This window comes from Lonchura striata, chromosome 5 (genome assembly GCF_050655825.1).
Source record: "Lonchura striata isolate lonStrDom1 chromosome 5, ASM5065582v1, whole genome shotgun sequence".
Classification (NCBI taxonomy): domain Eukaryota; kingdom Metazoa; phylum Chordata; class Aves; order Passeriformes; family Estrildidae; genus Lonchura; species Lonchura striata.
The window spans coordinates 51,513,800-51,531,240 of NC_140707.1; the positions used below are offsets into that span (position 1 = coordinate 51,513,800).

At 44.8% G+C, this 17,441-nt stretch overlaps 1 protein-coding gene across 4 annotated transcripts in view; it reads left to right on the forward strand.

Annotated features, from left to right (window-relative positions):
- The window catches only part of ESRRB (estrogen related receptor beta), a 128,599-nt gene that overhangs the window by 92,719 nt on the left and 18,439 nt on the right, over positions 1–17,441 (forward strand). For all 4 annotated transcript variants that reach the window (XM_085582171.1, XM_085582173.1, XM_021542805.4 and 1 more), the window contains one exon: positions 2,924–3,040. In XM_085582171.1, the coding sequence (XP_085438297.1) occupies positions 2,924–3,040 (117 nt within the window). The remainder of the gene's footprint in view (positions 1–2,923; positions 3,041–17,441) is intronic.

A 17,441-nucleotide genomic window follows, 5' to 3' on the forward strand; every position in this document is an offset into this window, starting at 1 on the left:
TCTCTAATAAGCAACAACTCAAAGCAAGGCCTTGTCTATTGAATTATCCCCTTTTTAGCCCCTTCCTTATGGGGCACATAATTTACAGTTCTTGACACACAGAGATTTGACTCACATTTTGTTGTTGCATAGAGAATTGTCCATGTCTGTGTGCACCTTTGTGTGCTGACACTCTTCTGCAGGACTTTGCAGCATCCCCAGCTGCTGCAGTGAAGGGAAGCTCTCTCTGAGGCCCCTGTGCTGGCAGCTGGGCTGGTGGTGTGACTGCCAGCCACTGGGAGGCTGTTGGAATTTCGATGAGTTAATCTCATCACTTTATCACAGGGCACTTACAGAAATTACAGGGAGCTGTGAGCAACTCACTGTGCTGGCAGCCAGCCCCAGGACCCATAAAAGAAATTGAGACACAAAAAAAAAAAAATCCAAGAACTCTGATAAACTTTTGAAAATGACAGGTTTTTTTCTGGTCAAGTTCTGCTTGGGTAATGCTGATTGTGCCTTCCCTAGTGATGCCCCTGCTTTCTGCAGCAATGGCAGGCATTACCCCCAGCTGTGGCTCTCAATCTCTGTAGTGCACAGCATCTTTTTGGGCCTGATATAAAACTCCCAGTGCTGAGCCTCCTCTGAGGCTCCTTTAGCAATCATGATCCCAGTGCAGACGTGTGTTTGAGAACTGCTTATTTGAGCTGCACACAGAGCGTGTATGTGGTAACTGGTACCTTCACATCTCTGACACTCTCCCATTTAGTTGTGATGTAGGATTTGTAGACTCTTTCCAGTACTATGCTTGTCAAAGAATCCAGGGAGTAGAGGCATGAGGAAGCCTGGGGATCTGCTTGACACTGTGGAGGGTTGAGCTTCCAGATGAGAGCTGTTACTATCTCCCACTGCTGTAAAGGCTCAGTGCCCTTACTGTAGTATTTCTGTGTTAGGGAGCAAATTTTTGGCTTTTGGACCACAAAACATGAAATCTAGCATCTCTCCAGAGCTCTGATCCTGTCTTTGGTGAGAAAGGTTGGCATTCAAGCAAAGGCAAAACCTCCCCAAGTGAGACTGTGTCTGAGTTTTTTCCCAGGTTTGCTCCTGCTCTGTTCCTTCCTGTGTGGGGCACAGCAAGTATCTGATTGTGAGATCAAGGCCACCATACTCATGGGTCTGCAATGTGCTGGAGCTCTGTGTCTAGAACAGGAATTGGTTTATTACCTTGAGATCTAGCTTGAATCTCAATTTCCAGCTCTCTGAGAATGTTGATACATGGCTGGCTATTGAAATTCAGATGCTGCACAATGACGAAATATAGCCTGAATGGAAGCAACTTGTGCAGCACACTGTGCTCTTGCTGACAAACTGCATTTGGGGGCAGATGAGCAGTGGTGAGAGGAATGGGGTGGCTGGGCTGAAGCTTAGGGAGAAGTTGCAAGTCTTACAACAAAACAAGCAGCAGGAGGAGGAATGTTTATAGCTAGTTGGCTGACCACCTTTAGGCTTTGGGGGTTGTGTGCTCCTGGAGTTTCACTCAGCATGGGCCAAGAATAATGAGATAAATCAAATGTTGCTTTCTTTCTTTTGATTCTGTACTCTGTTTTTCCACTCAGAAATCCAGGGGGCTTTCCAATAGTTTAGTGAACCCCAAGATCTATTTACCACCCCCAGAGATTGATACGTATCAGATTATTGATCTTTATTTAGAGGAGGGAATGGTCTTGCACAAAACACAAAAATCCATTACAAAAGTAGGAATGAAAATCAAGTCCTGTCCCAGTATTACTAAACTGTAAACTATACTTCTAATCTGATGCTATACAAAGTCCATACTGTGTGTTCTCTTAGCTCTTACCTACACTTCTCCCTACAGGTCTTATTGAACTATCAAACCTCAGTTTCCTACTCTAAATCATTAAACCAGCTTTTCCACTGTTCCACTTATGTAGAGATTTGGTACCTTTTTCAGTCCTGCCTGATTTACCAGTAACTAGACTGCCTTAAATGTAGTCATTGTTAATTCATCAGTGCCAAGTTTAGATTTCCAGTCCAGCTCCATGGCAAACATTGCACAGACCTCTTCAGAAACATCAGGTCAAAGTGAATGGCAGGATTGAGACAGCCATTTCTGTTTGTTGTCTTATAGTACTAAATAATTGTTGCCTTACACTGTAATCCAGCATAATTCCACTCACGTCCTTTTATCAGACCCTTGCATCCATACTTTGGTTATATTCTTGGCTTATAATAAAATGTGATGTGATTAGAAATAAATTTGGAGTGCTTCTTTCTCATTTTGTCTTACAGGCAGTGTTGAGGGGTGATCATAAATAAAAGGGAATGAGGAAAGTGGGAAGAGGGAAAGAATCCTGTGCAGAGGATGCAAGCAGGTGCACAAGGACTAATAAATTAAAAATGTAAAGATTTGCACAGAGAACCCATGTTTGTTTTTCAGGACGTGTTACCCACCTTTCTCAATGCAGACCTATTGCTTCCCTGCTACCTGCAGTATGCCAGCTGGCAGGAGGAAGCAAAGGAGGAAATGCTGTCTCTGAGCTCCCTGGCTGCCCAAGCAGGACAAGAAACTTGGGCAGGTGACATCCATCCCACAGACATGGAGCAAGGCTGGCAGCAAAGGAAATTCTAGTGATGCCTGAACTGCTCCCACTCTCATTCCTGGATTTCAGTGAGCAGGCCAGGTTTCAAGGGGTGCAGCACAAGGGATGACATGCCTGGAGGACACGTGCCTGAGAGCCCAGCACTGCAGTCATCCCCTTAGCTAGGTCAGCAGGGTACAGGTGGATATGTGTATGTAGATGAATGAGCAAACATGCAACATTTACAGACTGATGGTGGTGGAAATGTCTGGGCACTGCAGCCTGTCCCTGGATCCATGGAGAGAACATGATTCCTGGGTGACAATCTCTGTGTTTGCTTACAGGGAATATTGAATACAGCTGCCCGGCCACCAACGAGTGTGAGATCACGAAACGGAGGCGCAAGTCCTGTCAGGCCTGTCGCTTCATGAAATGCCTCAAAGTGGGGATGCTAAAAGAAGGTAAGAGAGTCAGAATGAAAATTTTTCTCTGTCCTGACAGTGCCTGGGATTGCAGACCTTGCAGAATCTCCCAGGCTAACTACATGCCTGCCCTCTTTGTGTTTCTGAATGTATCTTTCTACAGGCTTTGTAAGAGAGTCAGGATGGGCAGTGACCAAGAGGGCAGTCCAGAGAGGAGAGTGGTTCTAGTCAGTGTTTTCATACTCAGTTATTAAATAAGTGGAAGCTGGTGGTGCCAGACTCTTTCTTTTCCCAAAGGAAGCCTGGGCTGGAGGGTGTTTCTCTTCTTGCACTCTAGTAATTTTTTGGTGTTGAGAAGGAGGGGCTCTTTTGTGATCATTACTAGGTTGGCAGCTCTTCATAAGGGAAGGATGGAGTTAATGCAGAGCTGTGGCACAGTGTGCAATGAAAGCTGCCTGTATTACTACTCAGGGGACTTTCTGAAGATGGTTGGTAGCACAGGTTTGTATGGGAGCTGTGGGTCCCCTGCCCTGCATACTCAGCCTGTGTTTTGCTCAGCCTATTGATCTGTTCAGCACTCTTTGAGCAGTGTTCAGATTCTCCTGTGCTGTTTTTCCTCTCACAACCCCCTTTTCAATCTTTGTCCATTCAAGAGGAACCACAGGGAATTCAGTGGCAATTAAACACATTCTTGTGGATTGACTTTAAAGGTTTGTTTCCCTTGGGTCCCTCTGGGAAAGGCAATGAGGGGAAGAGGGGAAGGAAGGAGCAGCACTGCACATAGCCTCCTGGATCACTATACCAGCAAAGCAAGGTCCTCTCAGCCTAACCACAAGAAACAGCCGCTGCCTGTGGTTATGCATGAGTCCTATATGCTGCAGCCAAGATGCCAGCATTCAACTTTCTTCCAGGTCATAATATCACAGCAGCTGGTAATAAAATGTACAATGTCAGTTGAGTATGTATTGCTTCTCACTAGAACTCTCACATTTCTTGATGGCAACCAGTGTTGTTAAGAATGTAGATTAGACATTAAACCCATTTTGTTCTTTGATGGATGTGTAGTTTCTGTGGTTAAATATCTTTCTTCTAGAGCATACTAGTTACCACAGGGAGGAGATGCAAGCTTCTGCAGTTTAGCCCTTCCTGACCTAGGTGTAGAGGTGGTGGATCTTGATCTCCTACTGGGAGGGAGGCACCTACTTTGTAGTTAGAGACCACTGGAAGCCTACTACTCTTCATGCTGGTAGTTCAGGGAGGGGATGTATCCCATTGCCCACTATAGCAAATATACACTGGTGACACTGGCTTTAGGGGGAGTACAGGTTGTTAATGCACTGTAGCCTATTCATATGAATCCCACAAAACAACCTGAGTTGCCTGTAGTGGCTCCAGGCACTCTGCAGAGCAGCAGCACAGGTTCAGGCTTGCTGGCTGCAGTGTCTGTGCTGTCCTGCTTCTGAACAGTTCAGCCTCCTGGAGCTGGCAGCTGGGGGAACAGTCACAGGAGCCAGTGCTGGTGTGCTGGCTGTGTGGTCAGGGCATCTCTGCTTCCAGTGCTGGGACTTCAGCACTTTTCAGAGCAGGGCTCTGGGAAGGGTTTTATGTCTTGGCCTCCAAGTTCTGTGAAAACAGTTAACTCCTTCCAGACCAGAGTTAGTCTGGAAAGCAGTGTAAATTCACTCACACTATGCTGTGTCTGAACTCCCAAACCCTGTGGGATATTACTTGTGGCAAAATGAAATTTGGCTCTATGCCTGCTTTTGTGCTGAAGTGTATTTAGTTATTCATATAGGGATTGATCAGGCATCATTAAAGTCACTGGGGAAGGGTGGTTTGCTATTGATGTTAGTGTATCTGTGATCCTGCCCATAATATTTAGAGCTGTGGAAAATACAGCATAAAGATTTATTGATAGCAATGGGATAGAAGAGCACACAATATCAAGAAGAGCAGAGGAGACTGCCCTAACAATCTGCAAATATGAGTCTTGTGTCCTAACAGAGAGTGGTCAAGTGATGTTGGGCAGGCATCTTTCTTTCTTTCTTTTGCTCAGTATCCCAAGCTGAGAAATAAGGGTCATACTGCTTTGCTTTGCAAAATTATTGTGAGGACCAATTAGTTAACTTTATGTGAAGCTTGGTGGAAGCACAAAGTATTAGTATACAGAATTCAATCAATACACATCTTTAAAAGCCAAATCCAAGAAGGGGAAAAAATGGTGTCACACAATTTGGTCTCCACAGAGCCAAGAGTTTCTAGAAAGAACAAATCCATAATTGTTTGAATTGCTCAAAATGCAGAATTGACAAGGGATTTCAGATTAGAAAAGGTTCACTGGTCTTTTCCATCTCTGATCTGTCATCCTATTAGCTCATCCATCCCTTTGCTCTGCCAAGGCATGAGTGTTCCCAACTGTACCATTCTAGTAGTTTAACTGTTTCTATAAATCCCTGATGTTTTGGTTTCCCCAGAGAGCCTATTCTGCAGTCTCCAAACTCTCATTAGGACAAGATGTCTCTTAATATTTGGCTTATGATTACTATTCCTTTTAATAGATCCCATTCCTACTTTGCCTTGGTGTACCTCTCTTATCATCCCTGGGTTTATGCATAGCAGAAGGTTGCTAAGCCATGTTCTTCATCCTGCTTGATTATCAAAAATTTGGAGAAAATCAGTCTTTTGGTTAAAGACAAGATCTAGAAATCAGTTCTTCTCTTTTAATTCTTCTCAGTTCTTCTCTTTTCTCCTTGATGTCCTTGGGCAAGCCACTAGGCTTGTAACTCGGTGGAGATGTTTCTGGGTAAAGAAACTGTCCTTTTGCTCAAGAAGAATATGATATTCCATTAGTTACTAGTAAAGGGCTTCATGATTTCTTCTCATTTTCCTGATTATTGTTGCCCTACATGATGTACATGCCACCTCCTGACTGCTGGGCATGTGGCATTACCTTGTTCTTGAAGCAGAAGGCATCAGTACTCAAAGATGGTAAAAAACAAATAACTATGACTTCAAGATCTGCTTTGCACCTGAAATGCTCAGCTTGATGCTGCGTGAGACTTGGATCTTTCCCTTGAGGACTGCATATAAGGGTTACCAGACATCTATTCTCCCTCCATAGGCTGCAGCTAGGCAGAAAGCTGTGAATGTAGCCCTTTAAGATCCGGGGAGACTGGCCCTGACACAGATGTGCAGGTTATTCAGGCAATGCTGAGTGAATGAGGATCAGGGCAGGAAGAGAGCCAATGGAGCAATCAATAGGTGTCTCAGATATCCAGACCACTTTCTTTAAGAGAGCTCTGATCAATGTATTGCAGCAAGGGAACTGCACAGACACCAGAGCTTTGCTGTCTCAGGTTCTCCTGGTGTGGTGCTGCAGACCAGGCAAGACTCACTGTGGCAAGCAGAAAGCTCTGCCCACAGAGCCCAGCTGGCTCAGATGTCTGAAGTGTTGGCCTGTCTGTCTCTCATTTTCCCTTCCATCTGGAGTGTGCCCCCAGGGAGCATTAATTAGCCCTAGCAGGCTCGTATAGGAACCTGCTGAATCTCAAGTCCAGCATTCCAGCAGACTCCAATCCCAGTGTTCATGTAGGGATGCACTGTCCCCAGAAAATCTGTGCTCTGCTGCTCTTTGCCTTCCTGCACCACCAGCCTGCAGGCAGTGGAGATGGGCATCTTCACAGCTTTGTCCAGTAGAATTGCATGCCCTTCTGCTCTGGAGAAATCAGGGAAACCTGAGTAGCCAGTGATACTGCTCACCCGAAATGAAGAAGCTTCTATGTCTGGTGGGGGGATGGCCAGTGCAGGAAAAGTGTGCCCTGCAACTTGCAGTGGAGAGGCATTGTTCAGAGCTGGGAATCCCGGGGTTTGTCCACCCCATTGCCTCTCATTGCTCCTATCGCTGTCTCCAATTGTGCCTCCAATGACTAAGTGTAGTTCTTTAACTGTGGGCTCTACAGAGTAGATCTAGATCTTCCTGGATTTCTGGAATTATAAACAGAGAAATTTCAGCAGTTTGTCTGCTCAAAGCTCTTTTAAAAACTCAGTATACCTTGTCAGTTTTAGGAAGAATATACCCTTGCCATTCATGCTCTACTCACCCATAACCTTTCTGGTTTTCTTCAAGAGGCAGATGTAATTGCAGATGACACAATGCTTGTGTATGTGGGCTCAGAGGTTTCATTTTGGACATTAGTTGGCTGCTTAGACATGACTTCACAATTTTGCCCTCCACACCTCTGCTGCCTCTCTGAACCTGGGGCATCTCCTCTTCTCTGACTTTGATATCTGTAGGGCTGTTCTTCTGTATTTTCTCATGTCTCTCTCTCAGCTGCTTTTATCCCTTCTTGAATTTGCTATCACAGAAGCACCACCAGCATTGCTGAGCTTTGGGCAGTGGTGGGTCCATTTTGGAGCTGTCTGGAGTGGACATAGGGGCAGTTTCTGATGTCTTCTCACAGAAACCACCCCTGCAGTCTCTTGTTACCAAAACCTTGTCACATAAATGCAATACTGCCCATGAAAGTGAAATGTTCTGAGATCATCAGAAGAGGGATGGGGATAATAAGTGAATTGCAATGAAACATCAAGGCCTCTCATTACAGAACTCATCTTTGGCTGGAAATGACAGACAGGCAAGTAGAGGAGAGACAGTATCAGACATATCAAACCATGACACACCAAAGAGAACAGACTGGCTGTTGTCTGGCTGTTTGGTCCTTTCTCTTGTGGAAGCCCTGCAGTACTTTTTCCTCAAAGGATTGTATTGTTTTTAAAGCTGTGTTGTTCCCTGTTCTATGCTGGCACATCTGCAGAAACCCAAGTGGAGCACAAACAGTTCTGAAAAGGAAGCAAAGGTGGGTCAGGAAATGCTTTTCATGAAGTGCATGCACATGCAATTGTGTCACATCACAGCAGAAAACTACACAGCAAAGAAAATGTCTGTAAAAAAAATCTCATCCAGGCATTGAAATGCCATCGATTGTTGCCCCAGCTTTTGAGTCTTATTTTCCTTCTTAATGGAAGTAATGTATATTATGTTGCTGAAGTTGTCCTTTGGTCCCTGCTAGTATTGCGACTTGTCTCCTCAGAATCCTGCTCATGACTGAATATTAAGTGCAACTTTTTGGGATGTATGAGTGGCTTCTGCCCAGTTTCTTGCAGACATCACTGACTGGCTTCCAAGAAAGAGGGTGAAGGCTGAAAGGATGCTGGGGATGTGTCCTGTGATAGACCAGGTATACCTTATTCAGAAAGTAGAAGATAGGAGTTCACAGGAGTAAATGCGCTGCATGTGCTAAAAGCAGGAGTGGGGATTCCCTGGATAGGAAACCTGCCCTGTATGAGGTGTTTTACCCCACTCTGAATGTCTTTGAAGGTAAGTTATCCTCAGGCCTAGCCTCCTGGCTCTCAAGAATCACCCTTGAGTGGTGAGGGTGAAGTCTGGAAATAAAAGGAAGGAAGGTAGAAGGATATCTTGATCTGGTCTTGATCTTGATCTGGATGCAGAAAAGGGGGGCTTTTTAACAGCAAGAGAGAAGTTAGGCAATTATCCAGTAAAGACATGTGATTTATCTTATCTGCATGATTCTCTTATTCCCAAAACTGTTATGCTGTAGAAAGCTCAGGTACAACCATTCCTTGCCCAGGTTTTCTTCCTTTGCTCCTAATGCATTTCAAAAAGAAATGCTAGAGAACATATTAAAATTCAACAGGGAATCCAAATTCTTTGCTACAAATCTCCCAAGTTCTTGGACTCCTATCTGTCTAATATTATTTCTGATGTAAAGTTTGCTGGAATGTGGGATACTGACACTGCAGCACCAGGCAGTGAAACAGGCAAGAGAAGTCTACAGAAGAGAGCCACAAAGTTCATTCAGATCATCTTCCTGTTCCCATTTCTTTCTTCTCCCTGGTGTCTTTGGGAACACCCTGCCTCCCAGAAACCTGCCTGGTTACCCTTGTGTTATCTAAGTGCCTGCATCTCTGTGAATGCTGGAGGTGATCCCCACTTCCGAGATGGTGAGACTGTAATCTCCAAATTTCAGAAGCAGCTGTCTATTAAATCCACCTCTTCAAGACCATTGCTGATTAGGAAACCCTGTACACAGTGGAATTGCCCTGGTGTTTATTCCTAACTCTTCAGTTTCCCTTACCAGCTGCTGATGTCATAATTTTTTCACAAGGAATCAAATCTGTCATCCTGGACAGACTTGGCAGTGTGGTGTTGTAAATTTGATGCAGTCATCTAGTATCTGAGCAAGGGATTCCAAGCACTGGTGATTTCAAACCACTTCCACTTCCAACTTTGCCTTCGTCTTCTACTAAAATCCAGAAAACTGAATCAACAGCAGAGCATTTTCAGCAATGTAACCAAATGGAGGGTGTTTAATTTCTGTTTTCAGGTGAAAGAATCTCTCAATGGAGCAAAGTGCTTCCAGCAGCCTCTCCCTCCTGCCCCCATTCCCGCTTCCAGACCATGTGTTCTCAAAAAGATATTTGATTTCAGTGAAAGCTCAGCTGACATCCCTGCAATATGCTTGGGCTCTTGCTTTGTGCTTCCTGGGAAGGATGAGGGCTCCTCCGGGGACCCTGGGTAATTGGGTTAGTGGCCAGCTCATGTCAGGAAATTAAAAGGTAGCCCCGATCAGGTTGCTGCTGTGTACAATTTAATGGCTTTGTATTTATAGAGTATTCTGCCTCCAGCCGCTGCCAGCTTTATCACTATTGGAGGTATCCAAATGTAAAAAAAGAGAAGGAAAAAATTTTTTTTCTTTCTCTAAAATATCCTAGTGTTTAAAAACAGACAGGCAACCCCCTGTGCTTTGAAACAGGATCTCTGGGAGCAGTGAGTGGCATCTTGATGACTCTATCTTCCACACCCAACTATTTTCCAAGGCATAAATTGAGCATTTGCAATGTGGCTGGAGCTGAGTTGTGACGGAGAGCATGTGCTGCCTTTGGCAGGTTGATGATAATTCTCCAAAGAGGAGGCTTCCAGCAGATGGACTGTTCACAAATTGTGCATTGGAGTGTACAATTGTAAGTGCACTTGGTATCTGTTTTGTGGACATAAGAATGGCACATCCAGGACCATCCCTACAACTTCTCCCTTATCTAATGGATTATGAATTGTTTCATTTGGTTCCTCTCATTCATTTTGAATTTTGTGGTTCTTACCACACCTAGTTAGATGTCCATTCTTTCAAACATCAAAGTCCAGGTTCCATCCATATACATGTAGGTGGGTTCAGAGAGGCATCACCTCTACATAGGTTTATAATAAATACATTGTGTATTCTGTCACCAAAACTGTGCTTAGAGCTCTTATAATATATATAGAAAAGAGGAAGCAGATAAAAACTGCAACAACCATCCTGGGATTTTTAGAACCCAGCCATTGTCCTAGAAGCTTTTAGGCAGTTTTGACAACACAGCAGGTAAGATTCTTCAAGGTAAGAAAGAATGGGATGGGACTGAATATATGCCCCCACTGCTCTACAGTAACTTTAGGCATGTGCCTCTGATAACTTGTGTGCACCAGTGACTCAGCTCTGCTGAGATTCTCAGTCCCTTTCCCTGACTCACCTTTGAAGACTGTGCCAGCTCTTGACCTGCAGGTTATCCTGAGAGGATCTTTATTCAGAACTTCCTGGCACAACTGTTCCAATTTAAGAATTCAATAAGAAGTGGACAGTAGTTCTTAGCATTATAAAAGCCACTGCTGAGGTGAGGACTTGAGGAGATGCTTCAAGGCTCAAGCAGAGTTGCTGTTAAAGGCTGGACAAAGCAGAGCATGCTGTGTAGGTGGGACTAACTCCTTCTCCTCTGTGGACCTCCATCACAAGTAGACCTCTTTCCATGTAGTCGTGAGGGCCACTCCATTGTGTCATCACATATCAAAAATTGTTCTTGATCCATACTTATGCTCCTCTACCTGTTCCAAAATCTGCTCCACTGAAATATACTGAGACAGAAAACTAGACTAGAGATACCATTGGTTTCACCCCACAGGGGTTGTCTTGGTAATCAGTGCAGAGAAATATCTGTCATGATGCCTCCTCAGGTAAGTGTCTGGCCAGTGAGCTGAATGTGGAGGTGCCTTTTTCTCTCTTGTGGGTCAAGGGAGCCTAGATGCAGAGAGGGGAGCAATCAAAGTCTAAAGTAAGGTAGTTAAATCACACCTAGGTCTCCAGACACTGCTTTGGGGCTTTATTTCTGAGTTCTACCTCTTGGAAAGTCAGTGGGGCTGAGGCTTTGTCATCTTTTAGGTCCTGTTGTTTTCACCTTGGTATTCATCTTGTTGTTTCAACCTTGGTATCTTCCTAGCAGACATGTGCCTGCATCCCCTCCTTTTGCACAGTGCCCCTCAGCCCTCTGCTGTGTAGGTATTGTGGCCATGGGTGACATAACCAATATAGCTGCTTCAGACTGTTTGGAGGACTGGGAAGGAATCAATCAGAGGAGAACATTTGCGTGGACCAGGGACACAAGGTGAACTCTCTCAACAGAGAGTTGTTGCAGGGAACAAGGTACCGAGGTATTCTTTATTCCCATTAGCCCTTGAAGCCCTTGTTAATTCCTGAGTTTCCAGAGGGAGCAAAGTGGGGGGAGCAAAGTGAGAGGGGCTCAGCATGGGAAGAAAGATGTACGTTTGTGAGACAGCAGTGGCAAGCACTGCAGACAGCCCTGCAGAGCTGGCAGCCATGCAGCTGGCAGTGGCAGGGAGAAGGACTGGTTTGCAGGCTGTGTGGGTTCCACTTGACTCTGTATGCTTTGGACCAACCTTTCGGGACATGCTGCTTGTGTTTCTGTGTGTGAGGAGCTGGAACTGTCACTGCTCCAAGGCATTTGAGAGCCTCTGGGACCAGGTATCATCAGGTATCACAGGGCTAACCTGTCTCTCTGAGTCCAGGGGCTCTTCAGTCAGCCTGACAGTGAAGAAACTTTCCTGACTAACATAACCCTGAAACATCAAAGGTGGAAGAGGCTGCAGCATCCTACTTGAACTGATCTAATTTCTCTATAGGCTCTTGTAACAAAGGAGATGGACATTCATCTCCACTTCCCCTCATCCCCAGGATAGTTCTTTACCCTCTCTTTCCAAGTGTAATTTCCAGGCTTAGTCACCTGCACCAGCCTAGTCACTGGGTTCTTCTGGTGGTGCTGATTTGTGACCCTCAAGTTACTTTCCTGTATTTCAGATGAGTTGGGTAATCACATCAGTCACCTACCAGAAAACTGTCTAGGGGCTGGCCTCTTTGCCACAGCGTTAGAGCCTAAGAGCATAAAGGGACCTTTTCTCATTCCCAAGCTGGTATCTGAATAACAAAGGAGAGCCTTGTCAGTTTGCAGCCTCTCCATTCCTGTTAGGCAGAGATGCTTTTCCCTATAGTGTATTTCTTTCTCATCTTGGCAGGCCTGACTTTTAATGGCCATCTCTGCTTTCTGTTTCCTTGATGTGCTTCCTCCTGGCTCACTCATCCCATTACCATATGCTGTTGTCTCTCCTGAAGTTCAGAGCAGAAAGGAAGAGGGAAATTTTGTAGGAGACGCTTTGGATACAACCCTTCTCCCTTCCTTTCTTCTCTGCTTTTAGCCTATACATTCCAGCTTCCTTGGCCAGTACCAATCCATGTACTTCAGACTGCAGCTCCTGGAGGCAGGCACTCTGCACAGCACCACCCCAGTTCAGACCCTGGGAGAGCAGTGTGGAAGCTGCAGCTCAATGATTAGGTGGGCAGTGGACACAGGACATGGCTAGTGTATCAGGGAAGCTCAGCAAAAGCAGCCCTTTTGCTTCCTGGCCAGCACATCCCCTGTGCTCCCTTTGGTTGTGTCCTTCCTGGTCTAGACACATATTGTACCATGCAAACCCTGTAGCCTGGCTCCTCTGTTAGCTCTTTTGGCAAGATAGATCTTTCTGTTTCTATCAATCCATGGGCATGTGATAGGACTCGATGGAAAGTGAGGTGAAGCTGGTAATTTGACACGACAGCTGATACTGGGCCTTGACTGCATTTCCCACTGGCCGGGGCTTAGCTTCACAGAGCTTTTAAGGGTATTTTTAGTCCCCAGAAAATAAAAGAGAAACTAAACCTGACTCTGTGTGCTGTCGCCTCTGCATACTCGGCTATTTTTACTTCCGACAGTCTCGGCCTGGGTCCAGCTTTTAAAAAAAGATGGAATTATTTTACTTCCATTAAGAAAAAAACCCCAAGGCCTGATGTTATCAAGTCGGTAAGGGGACATCTGATCCCAAAGTTGTCGGGCAGACGTCTCTCCAAGGGGCATGTCAGAGAAGTGCAGGGAGCTTGAACGATCAGCAGTTCAGCTCTCCCACTGCAGAGGCTTGGTGCTGGCACAGACCTCTCTGCGAGAGTGCTTGGAACACGAGTGGCACCCACAGGACGCTTAGAAAAGTGACATCCCTGCCCTGGCAGGATGCTGAGCTGAGAAGTCCTGCACAAGTCCTGGCCCTGCCCTCCCCCCTGCAAGGTCAGAGGGGTTTGGGCAGGCTGGGGAGCTGAGAACCAGCTGTGGGGGAGCTGGAGCTCAATACCTGTGGAGTACACCAGGGTCAGCTCCATAGCTAGGTCAGATGAGGAGGACTTTTATGCAGGATTTCTCAAAAGGTAATAAAATTGAATGAACAGCAGTAGTTTCTTGCTATACAGGGGAATGGGAGGAGAGGGCATGTTTCCAGAATAGACAGTCTTAATTTAAAGGAACTGCCAGCAAGATAAGTTATCAAGGGGTGGTGCTTTCCTTACTTTGTGCTATACTGTGGATCTCAATTCCTTGCTGACACAAACAGGGCTCCAGGAGTGCCTGTGGTGGTGACATTTTTGTAGGATCAGTGCCTTCTCGCCTTTGAACTGGCCAGCTGTGATTCATGTGAGCACAGGGTTTGTACAGGAGCTTTATTTTGCTGCTTTCTTGTTGTCAGGCCACAGTACCAAATCTTTTGTAAGTCTTCAGCATGAACAGCTGCATCTCATGCATGGCTGCTGCACCTTGCAGTTAATGCTCAGGTGGGTGCACATGTGGTGTTTAACCTGCCCTTGTGATTACAGCCTACGTGCCCCTCAGCTATGCTCCAGCCATCTCTCGTCTTCCTTTTCCTTACATTCTTTCACTTCCATTCATATACCAGCTTACATTCCCCTCCATTTCTTCTCTGCTTAATGTTTTCCTTCATGCTGCTTCTCTGAGCTCACCCACCATACCTTCTCACTCCATTTTAATGTCTGTTCTTCAGTGTCCCTCTCAGATCTGCACTGTAACCAACCTGCCTGTCTTAAAATCAGCCACAGAGGAAATCAAGCAGAGCAGCAGGCATTAACCTGAGTACCTAGATACTACAGGTACTGATTTTTGGCCATGCCCTTTCCTTCCATCTAGATATGACCCATTAGGCTGTCAGATATTTAGAAAAAGGATTTTACTATGATGTTTACGTCTGGAGTGTCACAGTCAGGGACCTGGAGTGTTGAAACGCTTTTGTTTACTGTAGCACCTGTGGGTCACGGCACTCAGCAGCTGGAGCTGGCATGTGCTGTGTGGGGCTCAGCCTGCTCACCGGCTCTGCAGCTGGAGCCACGCTGCCAGGGTAGAGCTGTGGCTCTGCAAGTGCTGATTGAAAACGTTTGCCTCAAGGAGTGTCACAAGGGAAGGGGAACAAGAGGAGGACAAACAGTTGTTCAAAATTAACAAGCTGAAGTCCTTGGGCAAACAGACCTCTATCTGCTCAGTGGGGGAAGGAGGGGTGCAGGATAAATCTCTCTGCATCTTTCTTATCTTTTTTTAATGCACTTAAGTCCCTTGTGTCCTTATAATCTGATTGAGGGTCCCTAATACTGCTGCAACCTGTGCAGCCATCCCTCTGCCAAGCACTGGAGGATGGCATTCTCCTTGGGAGGAGGAAACAGACTCCTTCCCCCATTTCCTCCCTACTCCTCCTAGTTTCCCCTCCCGCTGCTTAGCAAACTGCACAGCAAAAGCATCCTGGAGGGCTGTGTGTTGGTTTCTGCCAGCAGAGAATGACATCTCCTTCTTTCCCTCCCTGGACCACTGGTGTGAGGGAATGCACCCAGCTATGATCCTTATCTGAATGGGTCCTGGGAAGATGTGATTCAGTCCTCCGTCTTGGCAGCCTGTTCTGAATTCCTCTATAATCTTCTAACAGTGTATTCCTGATCCTTTTATTTTTCATACCTGATTGTTTGGTTTACTGGCAGTTCCAGAAATTTATGTCCCTCCCTTCTTTCCTAGCTTATAGGTAGCTGTCATTCATTCAGCATGGAATAGAGTCTTATTTCTTAAGAAACAAGGGCATGTTTATAGAGGGAAAGAATTCATGGATAGAATTGAAAATTTCCTGCTTCATCCAGGATTTTATTACTGCTTTTCCTTAGGGATCTCCCTAGAGATCCTAAGGTTTGGGATTCCCTGGCTGTCCTTTTTGAAATTGCTCTCTCAAATGTGTTTGGGTTCCCAGGAAGGAGTCTTGCCCACAGGCTACCTGCCACTGAAAATGGAAGTAAAAGAAGCAATAGGCATCATTTTCAGAAACAATACCATGGAATGGTATACCATGAAAGGTGGTACTTAGGGATGTCCATGAATTCTCCATACAGAGTAAGAAATAGAAAATGCGGCAGGGGAAAGAAATTCCTCAGTGTGACCTGAGTTCACCTATATCAGCTTCATATCTTTATCTTCTCCAACATCTGCTGGCCTCCCATAGCAGCCACCCACAGCAGCAGCTCCCTTGCTCTGCTCATTCCTGCTTCTCCTGCTCAGTGGGAAATCCTTCTGCCAGACTGAGTGTAGTTGGCCTGGTGTCCTTGTTGCTTAGGGGGCAATTGGTAATCAAATGGTTTTGGTGCTCTAGCCATGAAGAGTATCGGGATTTAGGTGTTGTTGCAAGTAGCAGTTTCAGGTGGTGCAGGTGGGGCTGGTGTGAGCATCATAGTAAAAGCTTTATTTTTTCCCTGACAGAATAAGCAAACATAGCATTGAAATGCAGTGTGACAGACATGCCTCCTAGGGTAGAATATTTGCCAGCCAACTGCAGATTTTTTCAGGTGTACCAGTTGTTCAAAAAGTGTCACTTCAAACTGATGTGGAGTGTTTGCTTTTAGTTGTTTGGGTTTATGTAGCAGTATGATTGCAAAATATTAATGACTTAATGTGATTAAGTAAGTTATCACATAATTGGTTCCCATGATCAGACTTGACAAACTCCTGTGGGTTTCTAAGAAAGTACTTGTATAGTGTAAATTCAAAATTTTATTGTAATCAAATACTCCTACATTTACCTTAAACAATTTTTTTCCCCAAAACTTTCTCCCAGCAAGACTGAGTTACCCCAATTTCAGTATGATTATCAGAGTCCATATGGCTGCTCAGAAAAAACATAACTGCACAAATATCTGTAGGGGGTTTTTTTCACAATTTCTTTTTAACATCGTATTTTGTACTAATATGACAACTTGGTTGCTGGTCTATTGATGATGCTATGGTTTTTTGCACAGTGACTAGCACTAGTACTTCCCAGTCATTGGGAATTTTTTTACTGTACTTTGAAAGAGCTGCAACAAATTCTTCAGTGTCTCCCTACTTCATCTTTATCATTGCTTTATTATAGTCAAGGTTGTTTCTATTTATTTGGATTCTACTTTTATTACAGTTGCCTTACTTGATCAAGGCTGAAACATCTTTGTTGAATTAAGAGTTCATGATCTCTGTGCTATATGTTAAAAATAGGTTAGAAACTATAGTAAAATAGTTGATAATTATTAAGCATGTACTGTTGGTTTGGTTATGGTAAAAGGGGTTAAAAGGGTAGTTATAAGAAATACGGTACTCTATGTACCATGTTACACCCAAGTAAAGTGCACCACCCCCAAGCGAAACGAGCCAGCCTGGACAGAACTATAATGGGCCAATCAAGCGCCTTAAACCTTCAAGCAAATGAAGGATCCAAAACCAAACCAATCCAAAGGGATCAAAAACAGGCTAAAAAGGGGCATCTTACCCACTGAAGATGTGCTGCTCCACCTGGAACCTGGGGGACATCGCTGCTCAGGAAAACCCAGTGCTGGCACCGCAGCATCCTCAACAGGAACACTCCTGCTCCTGCCTTTCTTTTTATTATAATAAATGCTGAAATCAATTTTACCACCAGGGGTGTGATCCCATTTATAACACTATAGGTCACTTTTTTCAAATATAAACAGTGAGAGGTTATAGAACATTTAACTTCTCATTTTTAAGAACAATCTAAAAGCTTATTTTTATAACTTCTAGCTTGATTGACATTTAAAGTCCTTCTTTTTAAAAGCAGGATCATGTAGAGGGCATTGAGTTCTGAAGCTTTTCATTTGCCCATCAGATTTATAGTGATTTAAGAGTCTGAATGGGTTAATTTCTGTGT